This window comes from Fundulus heteroclitus, chromosome 1 (genome assembly GCF_011125445.2).
Source record: "Fundulus heteroclitus isolate FHET01 chromosome 1, MU-UCD_Fhet_4.1, whole genome shotgun sequence".
NCBI lineage: Eukaryota > Metazoa > Chordata > Actinopteri > Cyprinodontiformes > Fundulidae > Fundulus > Fundulus heteroclitus.
This window is the reverse complement of record NC_046361.1, coordinates 10,580,132-10,594,041: the sequence shown is the minus strand read 5'-3', so window position 1 is coordinate 10,594,041 and position 13,910 is coordinate 10,580,132. Positions and strand designations below refer to the sequence as shown.

Genomic DNA, 13,910 nt, shown 5'->3' with positions numbered 1-13,910 from the left:
TGATTACGTCTGATTAACTGCAAAATAGAAGGTGACAATTTCTAATTTACCACTGGCGTAGCTGCACCGTGTGATTTTTATCTTGTAAACAAGACCCATAGAGGGAGGAAAAAAAACTAAACAAATGCTGAAGTTCAAACACATTCAAGTCGTCCCTCTCCATGCCACTATCATGTATGTAGGGAAGTGTTTGTGCCTTGGATGACTTGGCAACACTGCCATCTCATGGTAAAAAAAAGTCAAATCAACAAGGGATTGCTATTTTGACTTTATTGTATTTTTTTCTTTTTTTTAGAAATGTCTTTATTAGAAAAAGTGTATTAAATAATAAAGACACATTAGCAAATGCTCATTAGGTTCTTATTTGATAGTAAAAGACATCATAAATACTCACATAGGTTCATGTGCAATTAAAAAAAAAAGTTAAATGCAAAACAGAGAGCTGTTGTGTTGCCTCTACTGACTGGTTTATACGCCTGAGAATCTGACAGCCTTTGGGTCAGAGTGCTGAAGTGATCTTTTTTTTTTTTTTTTTTTGCACAGTGTTCTTAGATTTTATGAAAAAGGATTGCAAAAAATTCTGTCTGATCTTTTTTTTTTTTTTTTTTTTTTGTGGGGACATACTCTTCTTTTCTGTTCTATATCTTGTTCCTAAAACCCCCTGAGAGCTGAGACTGTCTTAGAATGAGGCTGAGATGTAAGGGATGGTAGGCGCATTCGGCTTCAGTTTTGGGGAGCGAAAGCAGTTTCCCTCCTCCCCGAGGGGCCAAAGTCACGCCTCACGACATTTGCAGCCTTTTCTTTACGTGGACACTCTATGATCTTCATCTCCGTCGAGTCCCATTTCCATGTCCGTACAACGGCTCTGCTCTGCGCTGCGCCTCTGTTTGCTCTCCTGTTCTTCAGCCTGCTCTTCATTATTACCCCCAAAGGTTTGAACACAGGTCACCAGAGCCCCACATCTATGGAGCGCTGGCTCCTGTTCCTGCTGTTCGAACTGCACCACGAATATCCTGTAAAGCTCCAAGAGGACAATAAGTATGTTCTTGCAGGTGAAGAAAATCATCAGCTGGTTCTGCACCTGCTCTTTTATCATGAGGTATAGACGATAAACCAGGAAGGGGGCGTCTTGGAGTCCCACGGTGAGCAACAAACTCCAGACCTCATTGGAGCAGCAAGAGGGACACGAGGATAAAGGCTCCCGGCAGCAGGAGAGGCTATTCCAGCTCCTCTGGGGAAGCTCACCCTGTGAGGCTTTTGTCTGGGTCAGAACCAGAGGAAACTGCATGAGCGCCCAAGAGAAGAGGGCCAGGCCAACGATGACGACCGCCCTGTTGTTCTCAACTTCAGGTTCTTTGAAGGTATCGAAGATGTCTAGGATGTCAGCGCCCAGTCCGACATACGCCATGAGGAGCTGTGAAAGCTGGTCCCGTGTCATGTCCCCTTTGGGCATCAGCCAGCGGCCCAAAACCAGCACAATAAGCATGGTCTGCTCCAGTCCTGCAACCCAGTTCTGCGGTTCAAGTTCCTCGATGCCCTGCGTGAAAGAAACGGCACAGTCTGGTCTCTTCTTCGAAATCATTGGCACAGAAATGAGCACGTGACGGCCTATCTCCACAACAGTGGAGCAGGAGAACGAAGACACCGTGCACAAGAATTCATATACCTTGAAATTTTGGCGGCAGTAAAACTACAGACTGCGGTGATAGACCAACACAAACTATTGGATAATATTAAGTATAAGGAGTAGGTACATATATATATATATATATATATATATATTATATATATAATATTAGATATTATACTATATTATATATATATATATATATATAGACTATATATATATATCTATATATATATATATATATATATATATATAGATATATAGATATAGATCTATATATATATATCGATATAGTATTATATATTATATATATAGAGAGGAGGAGAGAGAGATAGATAGATAGATAGATAGATAGATAGATAGATAGATATATGATAGATAGATAGATAGATAGATAGATAGATAGATAGATAGATAGATAGATAGATAGATAGATAGATAGATAGATAGATGTGTTACGAGTAAAAGTCTAAAAAGTGTGGGATAGATATATTTCACTGATCAACACTTACTAGAAATATTGTTTTTCCTGCAGTTACAACTGTTAATCATTTAGAATATGTTTCTTTACAGCTATCTACAGACTGAAACTTATACCAATTTTTTTCTGCTATGTTCAGTGTTCTCAGCTATTTTCAAGTCGTGAAACAGATTATCTGCTGTATATAGGTCTTGGCTTTGATTAGCTCATTCTAAAATATTAGTGTGATTTTGTATCAACCCTTCCACAGTAGCTCTAGCTGTATGTTGAGGATTGGTGTCTTAAGGTGAGAACTTGCCCCAGTCTCCAATATTTAGCTTTATTTATCTATTATCTATTTAACAGGCTTTATTTTAAGCTCCATCCATCTGTCCATCAATTCTTCCCTGTCTCTGCATCAGAAACACATCCCATACCATGATGCTGCCACTACCATGTAATTATGTGAGGAAGTTGAGTTCAGAGTTATGTGCAGTGTTAGTTTTCCCTCACATATAGCATTTTTGCATTATCACAAGGCCATTTGATTTTATTTAAGGGTATCAGAGGGTATACCATACTTTTTTGGTAAAAAACATATTTTTATGTTCACATCACAGTTTTTCGCTACTTTGTGTTGGTCCATCACAAAAGACCCCAATCAATACCTTTAAGTCTGTAGGGGTTCTGAACAAAATGCTAAATAAATTCAAGATGAATGAGTACTTCTATCAGTCAATAAGACGTGATGTTTGTTATGGATAAAGCATGATCCATCATTTTTGTTTTTGATATGAAAGAATATCAAGTGTATATCAACTTCTTTCACTGAGGGTCTTTCAAATTATATTGTAGCAACTTTTAAGGTTCCCCGCTTTGAAAACCACACGCCTGCAGTATTCATGTCCTTCTACCTGGAGCGGGGCAAAAAAAAGCTTCCAAATCCTACATGAAAGAAACCTCAAAAAAAAACAAAAAAAAAACACCACACAAGTGAGATCTGAGCCTTTTTTTCCAAGCCGTACCCTATTGAGATGTTATCTCAGTGCGTCTATAAGACTTTTTCTCCCACTAATAGTTTATCTGCCTTCTTTCCAGATTTAAATCTTATCTATTATCAGGTGTCGCTTTAATGTGGCCACATGGGGCGCGAGGCAGGGAGGGCAGATTTGTGATGGGATTCTTACCGCTGTGATCGGGATGTAGGCCAGCAAACGAAGCTCATGGCCAGAGGAATTGGTGAGGGGCAGCTTGGACTGTAATAGGCTGAGCTCCAGAAACCAAATGGATGGGATGACAGTACTGAGGTAGAGGAAAACCATGGGGGAGAACCTAAAAGAGGAACACCGAAGGAGAGGAACGTTGGGTTAAGAAGGTGATAGTAGGATATTTTTAGTGACACACTTTCTCCTTTCTTTTTTACCACCCACTAAAGTAAAAAGGACCCTCTTTTTTCCCCAAAAGAAGCATCAAATTTCAGACAGGCAATTATTCTCATCATATATGCAAATCCCACTTGACAGTGCAAAGCCTTCATGAGGAAAGAACTTCAAAGTAGGAATCAGTGAGAAAGGCAGAGGCCTGAAGAAAGCTCGTGTCTGGGGATGTTCAGTCTGGATGTGCCTAAAAGCTAAAGCTTTTGAATGAAATATAGCCTGCCGTTGAATGAGGTGTGACACTAAATGCTCATATCCATTGGAGACTCGTGTTAAAAGGGTTTAGTCAGTTTATATTGACTCAAAAATCTTATATATATATATATATATATATATATATATATATATATATATATACGGCAGGAGAGGAGAGGCTTGCTCTGCACACAGAGAACAGGACAGTGGGCCCCATAACATTGATTCGATATAAGAGCAAGCGGATGGCTTTGTTTTGGATAGGGGGCAAAGGAGAAAAAGCTGCTGAGAATAGGAGAGAATTCCAGCCGTTCTCGTGGCCCTGAGCAGACGGATTGTAAGTTGTTCACAGACACAAGTTTCTAGTTTTTATTTACTCCCCATACAAAACACGGTACAAAGAATGCCTCAAACCTCATGTCAAGCCTTTTAAAAAAAAAAAGACAGCAATGAAAGCCCCTTTGGTTTGTTCTCGCTAATTTAGGGAGTCATTTGTCATTAACATTTTGGTGTGTGAGGATGTTCCAAAATGACTGGTTTAATCTTAATAACTATGGATTTTACGATAAGATTTGCTAAAGGATTTGTTAAAGGATGTTAACCCTAATATGTAGTATATGAGTAACATGAACATAAAAAAGCCATTAAGCCCTATTTATGTACCACTGGCACAGGAAAGTTTTAAAATGCTACTTTTAACCTCTAGGATGAGCAGGCTGACCTGCAGGGCTAATGCTAGCTTGTCAATAACCAGTGAGCAGAAATCCAGTTTCGGCTTTTGTCATTAGCGTCTTTGCTTAGAAATGTGCTATAGTTACCTTGACTCTTCAGAGTGTTGGGAAATATTTCTGCCAGTCATGTTCCACACTTTTACTCATTCAGTGAAACTGATTGTGTTTTCTTATATCATTGTGATTTTGGCAAAAAGAGGTGTGGGGACCTAACAATACTTTACAAGTTAGCCGCAAGCACGTTTGCAAAGAGCAACAGAGGCACAACTACTAGTTTATTGAACAACTAAGGTCGGGCTTATTCCTATTTTTTGGAAAATATTTTTTTTATACCTTTTTTTCATTCTTCACAGATTTTAAAAGGCAACGCAGCTCAGTTATTTCACAGATTTAAATGCACTAGTGATCATTTTTATTTGTTCTGATATCGCTCTGCATTGAAGCGGCCACGACTGATGACTCCCTTTTGATCTGTGAAAGTGGCAGAACTGCCCCGACTAAAATGTCTCGCTATCATTGGGCTCTCCACATCTGCAAACTTTATCTCTGCCATCCAGCCTCCACAGACAGAACCCTGGTTGATCACGGCGCAGGGCAGTCAATGCAGGCTTTCCTGCCACCAAGCCAGGCCATATACAGCCTGTTCCTCATCATCCGATCAGAAATCTGTCTGCAGTACAGTTGTGCGAATCTTTAAGTTGCAGTCTGCGATTGCTCAATGACACAAGGGGAGGCATCCACTTGAGTTTGTAGCCTGTCTTTAATTTCACTTGGCTCAAAGAATTAGGTTATTTTGGAAACCTGGGTTGACACCAGAGGTTAATGCCACTCCACATACAGAAACACCAGCACCTAGTTGCTCTACTGCAAGGTGCCCTGTTTGTGAATGTCTCAATGAGACTACCTGTGCAAATAAATATACAATAAAAAGAATAATAGGTGGGAAAATATTGCAAAGGATCTTGGCCTGTGATTTTTAGGTGCTACCCAACGATAACAAAAAGTGATGGAAAGCTTTATTTCATTGGGGAAGATCGGATGACTGTAAAGTACAGAGAGAAAGGACTGTGGATGAGAGAGAGAGCAACTACAAGCTGACTCAGATAATCAGTTGGAGTACATTTTAGCAGCTACATTTCATACAGTTGGTAAAGCTACTTACTTATGTGGGTCTTTGAGAAAATAACAATTGAATATATGTGTTACGCTAAAATGTGGGAGTCCATACTTTCAGTGGTAAGGTGTGAACTGCAAATTCTTGATTTTGAATTGTTTTAGTTGCCATAAAGCTTCTGTTGGATGGGCACAGCTGTGAGTAGTTGTTAACCCAACACCATAAAAACATGTTCCTGACCGGTGATACCGCTCTGCTGTCTGCAGCACTTAACAATTTACAAGATTATCTTCAAGAGAACTGCACAATCTCTGTAATCATTGACTGTTTCTCCACAACACAAAATACTCTTTTTTACCAAACACTGGAACACATCCATCAGTTTCAATTCCAGGTGGTCATTTTTGTCTTTCTTACACTATTCAGCTGAAATGATCTAAGTTAAAGCAGATTTGTTTCCCTTAAATTCGATGTATTTTTCACGCTTTGAATAAGCTGGGGTTTGTGTAAGCCACGGTCACCTGCAGCTCACTCCTTAGTCAGACTGGTTCCAAACAAATATTTACCTCTATAAGCCTCTCATGGAACTGCTCTCAATCCCAAAGCTGCTATTGATCTACCTTGTTTATCCTGGCTTTGCTCGCAGTATTATATAAGACTGTTAAAGTCAAGGACTACATAAACAAGATAATGTGAGCCCTTGTTTGCTGAAGCGTCTCGCCGTCCGATTGTGGCACCGACGCTGTTCATTTAAACGTAAGGCTGTATTTTACTGAAACGTTACCATTTCCACTCTGCATTGCGGGTGCATTTGAGGGTGAGGGCCATTTCCACGCCCAGCAGAGCCACGCCCGAAAGCAGCAGCCAATAGAGTGGCTCCCCTTTGACAGCCACCACTCGCCACACCGTCACGACACCGTGCACGGCAAACAGGAAGCGGCTCAGCAAGGCCAACGTGACGTTCAGGAGGCGACACATCTTGCGGCGCGGAATCCCTGCACAGTTGTCAGCTGTAAAATATATTAGCATTTTCTATTATCATTTGCTTAGAAAACGAAAAAAAAAACATACTCAAGGCACCGTGTGTGTTTAGTTACCAGTGCGTCTCATTAGTTGTCTTTAGCTGTACAGTATTGCATCAACAAGATGAGCACAATATAGTTTAAAAAAGCATATTTTATATTTATATTTTATATTTAGCAGATTATTGTTTAAGTCTCTTTGACATTTTGGCCAAAAAAAAACTTTAATATGAAACATAAGGCAACAAAAAATAGATAATTAATCATTAACTGTAGGATCTGATTTAAAAAAACAAAAAGTCTGCAACAAGCGAAAGTTTCTGTTATAACAGTTTTCAATATGCCTACGTATTTTTGCGTAAGGAGGGGAGCAAACACATTCCCATAAATTCAAGAAATACTGTAAAACCCATGCAGTATATTCAAAGTGTGACAGTACCAAATAAACGCAATATTTCGGTCTAAACCCCAGTTCAGCCTTCATTATTTGTATCTGTTGGATGATGCATCAGTGTACAAACAGCCCTCGCTGTCAAGATAAAAGCCCCAGATCATTGGGGGGATTCACAGCGAGCCCCGATTAGTAATCAGGAGATAAACAAACTGATCTGCAGTCAATATTAAATGGCTCGGGAGTCTTTCCTAGCATCGTATGATTTATTGACTTGGAACCTGTGCCAAATAGGAGGCGTCCTGGATGTCATCTTATTAGGATATTTACATAACCTGGTTTAATTCAAGATGCAGCGTACCCGTCTGCCTCTCATCGCACAGCTCTATATTTCTCTATAGACACACAGATTTCTATAAAATATGTTTCAGTTTTGACCCGTGACTGACATTATGTTATAATTCATTATGTAAAATATCTTACTAGCCAGTCAAGAAACTGCAATTTGCAATTACCTTCTATTTTATTTATTGCCATAGAAAATTTTGTTAGCAAGTTTTTAAATGCTTCTTCCGTTTCTGAGCCAGCGTAGCTCAAGAAAAAGCATTCTATTGCAGGCATCAACCTGTCCTTTTCACCTACATTGCCCTCAGTTTACTGATTGTTGTGCGTGAGAATATGATGTGTATTCTCAAGAGTGTTAACGGTTTAAACAACAGAATGTACACTTACATGCATATTCACATAAAAAAAATCCCCAATTTCCCTAAGAATCCCCAGGCAAAAACACAAACCCACAACCTTACAACTCACAAACATCCAAAGAAAAAAAAAAATATATATATATCTCTAGTTACCTAATAGGACAGGAGTTTAAATTTAATATGTGTTGTTTTATCGTTTATATTAACTAAATGTTTCTGGAATTCGTGAAATAAGTGACAGGCAGTATTGGCATGCAGCACAAACCTCAAGCCGGACTCCTCGTTGACCAACTTTCACAGAGTATTTCCAAAAACTCACAGATTCTCTATATTGGTAAGAACTGACTGTCACACACAGTCACCTGGCCTCTATCTATCTGCTCTAGCCTTTTATATGACTGCCACCTCCTCCAGCTACAAGAGGAGAGAGCATGTCAGCTTTGTGCGTGCGTGTGTGTGTGTGTGTGTGTGTGTGTGTGTGTTTGTGTGTGTGTGTGTGTCTTTTAAGTGTGGAATGACTCCTGCTCTAGTCAACTGAAGTGGAGTATCAGTGTGCTGTAGCGTGAGCCACAAGTGTATGCTAGTTCTTCTTAAATCTCCCCCACCACCCGACCATCATGGTGCCAACGTAGAAGATAAGGCTTCCTGCCGCTGCGCCAGTGTCTTCATTATCATCCGTCATGATGTCATCTCAACTGGGCCAGAACAGTTATCAGCTTGGGAGAAAGCGGCCTGTCGGGTTCCTGTAAAGAGACCGCCCAGCCCTGCCCTGCTCCCACCCAGCATGATCCGCCTCTGCACCGCTTGGCCTGATAACGGCCTCGGTGCCTGCACACAGGAATATGAAGCAGGGACCAGAGAGGGAAAAAGATGCTGTGATGGTTCCCCTGTGTAATCTCTGGGGACATGTGTGGAAATGTTACAACTGTTGCTTTAGAAGAAAGAGGCTGTGATGCTTTCAAGGAACGTCAGCCACTAACTGTAAAAAAAATAAAAAGGTGTAATGTTTGGATGTACGATGTTATTTGATATTTGATATATTCTGTAGTATAAAAAAAACTTGTTCTTCCCACCTATTATGATTAGTTAGATTCATAAGAGGTGCCATGTAGACCAGTCAAAACAACATAGATCAGCAATCACAAATAGTGTTTAGACTTTCGCCCTTTCAAGGCCTATATTTAATATGAGTTAGTTTTTGTGCTACATACACAAGAAGCATGAAGAACATATACATTGCTTTTAATATTGTGGTTATTGTTTCCAGGCCACAGCTGAATTGATTAAATGGATCTTTTACTTCTCGAAATGTGCACTTTAGGGATAGTCTGGTTAAATTCCAGATTGGGTTCCTCAAACGGTCAGTAGTTGGGGCCCTGGAAAAAAACACTTCTAATACTCCATGTTGTTGTACTGTCTGTGATTATACGTCAGCTCCACACTTGGGTGGTTGCAATTTGAGCAGCCGATTTAAAAAAAAAAACAAGGCGTGTTTTGAGGACTTGCAGAACAGGGCTATAGACTTCCACAACATTTTATTGATTTAATAAATCTGGGGTTTTGACCTGTTACTATGACATTTACGGTGAATGAGAGACTGAATTGGCTGCTGCTGCTTCTTGTCTGTCATTGTCATGTGACCAGCTCTACGCTATGATTTTTAAAGTAATTTTAACCGATGATTCAACCACGACTATTTAAGCTGTTTAGGTGCTTAGCTTCTCATGCAGGAAGCATTGTATGCCCAGGTTTTAATTGTTTATGAGGCAGGAGAACAACTTTTCCAGTTAACTTGAACAACATGTATGTTTTTAACTGGATTTTTAGCAACACATTAAAACAGAGACATGCTATTAGCCAAGCCCCTCATTAGTGTCTGCATAAAAACATTGTCAGCGTGATCAAGACAAGACTTAGCAGACTTGACAAGAATTAAAAACTAAATGTATGAGTCAATTGAGATATTTCTTTAGAAAAACACGGAGTCTTGCAGAAACTCCCGCTGGGATAAAGTATCAGCTAACACCACTACCATTTTAGTTGTGCAACAGTCGGTTACCAAAGAAACTGAATGCAGGCTAGAGGAGACACATTATTGCTGACTAAGGAGTGAGCCTTAGTCAAGAGATTTGCTGCTCCCTCATCTGAATCAGCACATTACTTCATCAATTTCCTCCCAACAACAAAAACACAATGTGGTTGCATGGTTTATTTTTTATTTATGTGAAATGAAAAAAATAATAATAACTTGATACTCAAAAGTAATTTTTACATATGAGGATTAAACGAGGCATTTCTAATGTTTGTTTAAGCTGCTTCTTCGCTCCAGCTGCAAGACACTCAGTATTTACGAAAATTATATGGCTTTCAAAGAATGCCGTAATTGGTCTAAGAGAAGTGGTGCTTCTTCATCCAAGAATTTCCTCAAATCAATTTCCTATTTCCGTCAAAGAAAAGACATGGGTAGGAAGTGTGTGACACGACGCCATTCATGACATGTAATTGCTGAAAAGTGATTTATTCATAATCCCAAACAAGTATTTTTTTTTTTTATCTGTGTAAGTATACATGAATTACATCTGCCGACAGCAATTCAATTTGTATTTTCAAATCACCCAAGAACTATGCATTTAACATCCATGTGATTATTTGTGGTGAGGAGAGATACAGAGACGGACACACGGTAGTGGTGGACGTCCTTTAATAACAAGGAAACAGGCAGAACTGGCAGGAGGAGATAAGACGCTCCAGACTGTGGCCTCAACATGAAAATGAACTAAAAAAGAAATGGGTGGAGGGGCAGGGGGGGGGGCCTGGTAATGGTGAAGGAGGAGTGGGAATGAGTTATCAGCCATGCAGAATAGCGGTACACCTCATCTCGTCATCCTCTTGCCTAAGAGGTGTTTTGTTTTTTTCTGAGATTGCAGGCGGCTCATGAAATAGAGATAGGGGAACTTTGATTGTTTAGAGGAAAGCTTATGAGAGACGTCATGTTTTCTGTTATTTAGTTGCATTCATCTAGCGGGATGCAAATCTTAATATGTACGTGAACCTCCAACAGGCAACTAAGTAACGTGCCATTAAACATCCCTAGCTGTTTTTGCGATGGGATATATTTATGTCCTTCTAACAGTTTACACTCCTAACTACTCCCATTAAGTACCATGTTTCTATGTTCACAGGCTCCTACAGTATGTGCTTCATTTTATTTCGAAGTTTACTTCTTGCTGAGGCCTGCAGTATAGGTTAGCTGCACAATCTGCCAGCTCTTTAAAGTCACAACTCCAGCAGGTTCCTGTGTACAGCTTCCGTTGGCACCTCCGACCCTGCGGCCTCCTCCTCACATCGTATACGCCACCCAGTAGATCACGTTCACCACGGCAAACGCGAAAGGGAACACAGCCCTGGCGTAGATGTCGATGGTGTCTGCGTCAATGGGCTTGCAGACACACTTGGAGCAACACTTTTTGTCCTCCTTGCTCTCCTCCGCCGGCCTGGATCTTCTCCTGCTCGGCTCAGGCGCCTCCGTCCCTCCCTCGCCGGGGATTTCGCTGCCCGAGCGCTGCGTTCGGCCCTGCCGGTTGGAAATGACGACACCCTGATTCATCCCAGTAACCGACAGGGAAAACAGAACCATTGCCTGCTTGCCATTCTTTACTATGGACTGCAAAGAGAGGAAGAAAAGGAAGTTTAGGAGATACCGGAAAATATGGACCAAGGAGGTGAAATCTATACATTTAACTTTTAACCCAGAGCATGAGGAGCTTGACTCAATTCTATTGTTATCCTGATTTATTGATAAACGTTATAAATTTCAGTTGATAGCACAAAACATACTGTGCTGAAATTTTACACATCAGTAAACCACCTGTAAACCAAACCAAAGACTTAAAAGTGTGCAGTTTGTATTAACTTAGCACATACTGATGTTTAATTAGAAGTGTTTGGATTTGTGAGAGCTGGTACTTATTCCACATCATGGCCCTTTGTGGAAAAGTAATTCCCTCCCTTGAGTAAAATCATGAAATGACTCGAATGAACCTGCAGAATCAAGAAGCCACTTAAATAGAACCCGTCTCACAGAATGAAGTAGGCTAAAAGCAACACATAGAGAATTTGAAGAACATAGGAACAACAAAGACACTGTTTGGCGTAGCTAAAGACATAATGGTAATCCTTTACAAAGCAAAGGACAAACCAGCTGGCTTTGCAATTTTATGGTTGAATTCAAATCTCAGATGAACAATCTGGTCATGACCGCAGGTATAAATGTTAGCACGGAGGTCCACTGGTCACCTCAAGAAACTTTCAGGCAAGCAGATACCATGATGTTGGACACTACACACGTTTTGAATCCTGAGTACATTTTATGGACATCGGGAAGACGGTACAGGGTTCCAATATATAAACACAACCGATACACAAATGCCTTTATCCCCCTGTCTATCAACCTCGTTTATGATTTAAGAAGAAGAGGTGAGCTGGAATACAGGAGTAATCATAGGGCCTGTTGGTAAATAGTTTTGAACAAGAATGGCTGTGACTCAGTAGAATTAGTAGAAGATGATCTGATGTTGATGTTGCAATGAGGGTTTTATGAATTTTTATAAGTTAATTGTTTGTTTATTTTCTTCTATTCTATTTATGCTATTTATTTGACGTTGTGATGTGAGAAAATCCTAAAGGAAGGTTCTTGGCCACTGCTTTGGATCATTCCCCTCCCGCATAAATTGAGTGTGCTTAAGCTGAAGGTCACAAAGCATACCAGCAAGTACACTTCTGAACGCCTCAATAATAAATAGTATAGTAGCCTGGTTAATGTCTGGACATAAATCCGTGTGGCAGGATCTTAAAAACACAGTTTGTGCTTGAAAACCCTCCAGTGTGCCTAAATTAATACAGTTATGCAAAGAACAGCGGGGCAAAGCTCCTCCAGAGTCATGTAAATGTCTTATTACCAGTTATCACAAATGCCTGATGGCAGCTGATGCTGTCAAGGATGGTACAGCCAGTTATTAGAGTGAGGTTTCAATAATCTTTTCACCAAAGGCTCAGGTTGGGTTGAATATCATTTTGCCCTGAATAATTCAGATCATTGTTTGAAAAACATGTATTTAGGCAAGTTATTTTTGTCTGATATTGAAATGTGTTTGATTATGGTCTGAAACAGAGCAGAAAATGCAAATTACATTAAATCTGCAGGGGTGGGCTGACTTTTTATGGAACTGTAAGAGTGCTTGATGGCAATATTCAGATACGTGGGACGACAGCTTTCCTAGGGAAGGTTATCGACAAATTCAGCACTGTTGTTAAAACAGGAAGTACTAGAGCAGGGGTCACCAACATGGTGCCCGCGGGCACCAAGTAGCCCTCGAGGACCACGTGTGGTGCACACGAGCCGTTAATTTTCTTGTTTAATCACACTTGCATTTATATGGATTTAAAAATGACGATATCTATAACAAAGCATGAAAATGTTTTTCTTTTACACAAAGTGAAGGTGAACTTGACTCTTGTAGTTCAAAGATCAGTACCGGTAGCTCTTCACACAACACCGATGAAGTAGCTCTCAGTTTCAAAAAGGTTGGTCACCACTGTACTAGAGGAAAATGCTATTTCTGCATTTACATTAGTGGGGTCAGACCACTTTTACCAATCTCGACCATTATAGGGACTCTCAAGGTGGCTTTTAATTGGAGATACTGTATTAAAGCAACATCTTCACACAACACCAGGACTAAAAACTACAGAACAGACTCACAGCAGCAGTAATTAGACTAAATTGTAGAAAGAAAGCAAAAAAAAATACACATAAATCATAAACAGTTCATAGACTCATGGTCTTTATGACAATTCTACTTTAGTTTTTCTTTATTTGCTAATTTTGTCCTACTTTTGCAACAAACAAACACCATCCTTACTCATTTGCAACAAACTTTACTTTCTTATTGATGTTAAACAAAGAAAGTCCTTAGCTTTAAAGTGCCTCTGCCGTTTATCAGTTTAATGGTTGAATCTCACAGTTTTGGCTATTGATTCGTTCAGTTTTGACGGCAAGACAATAAACAAGTGCATCAGACTTTGTCCGCTTAATTTGGTTTTCTCATTATCACAAATGCTCTGGCGAGTAATCTGTTTGCATTCAGAAAGAATTTCTGCAAAGTGATGTTTGTCATTCTGTGAGTGCTGTAAGTCATCTGTAACAAAATAAGCTGACAGTAAGATGAGAA

At 39.9% G+C, this 13,910-nt stretch overlaps 2 protein-coding genes across 3 annotated transcripts in view; both read right to left on the bottom strand.

Moving 5' to 3' along the window:
- Positions 1–627: 627 nt before the first annotated feature.
- LOC105925842 (transmembrane protein 26) lies at positions 628–8,031 on the bottom strand. The gene is made up of 4 exons (XM_012861884.2): positions 7,946–8,031; positions 6,348–6,573; positions 3,275–3,419; positions 628–1,537 (listed from the first exon to the last, which is right to left on the bottom strand). Exons 2-4 carry the CDS (start codon positions 6,539–6,541, stop codon positions 803–805), a joined length of 1,074 nt encoding a protein of 357 aa, XP_012717338.2. The 5' UTR covers positions 6,542–6,573; positions 7,946–8,031; the 3' UTR covers positions 628–802.
- A 1,848-nt stretch (positions 8,032–9,879) lies between these two features.
- gabrd (gamma-aminobutyric acid type A receptor subunit delta) overlaps positions 9,880–13,910 on the bottom strand; it is a 31,005-nt gene continuing 26,974 nt past the window's right edge. For both annotated transcript variants that reach the window (XM_012861997.3, XM_021316141.2), the window contains one exon: positions 9,880–11,344. In XM_012861997.3, coding sequence (XP_012717451.2) covers positions 11,021–11,344 — 324 coding nt within the window. In that variant the 3' untranslated portion in view covers positions 9,880–11,020. The remainder of the gene's footprint in view (positions 11,345–13,910) is intronic.

Excerpts from the sequence above, each read along its gene's own strand:
- LOC105925842 (XM_012861884.2), bottom strand. The coding sequence starts at position 6,541 with ATGTGTCGCCTCCTGAACGTCACGTTGGCCTTGCTGAGCCGCTTCCTG. Across the intron at positions 3,420-6,347 it reads CGCAATGCAGAGTGGAAATG|GTTCTCCCCCATGGTTTTCC; the intron begins GTAACGTTTCAG and ends TTCCTCTTTTAG. Across the intron at positions 1,538-3,274 it reads CCTACATCCCGATCACAGCG|GGCATCGAGGAACTTGAACC; the intron begins GTAAGAATCCCA and ends TCTTTCACGCAG.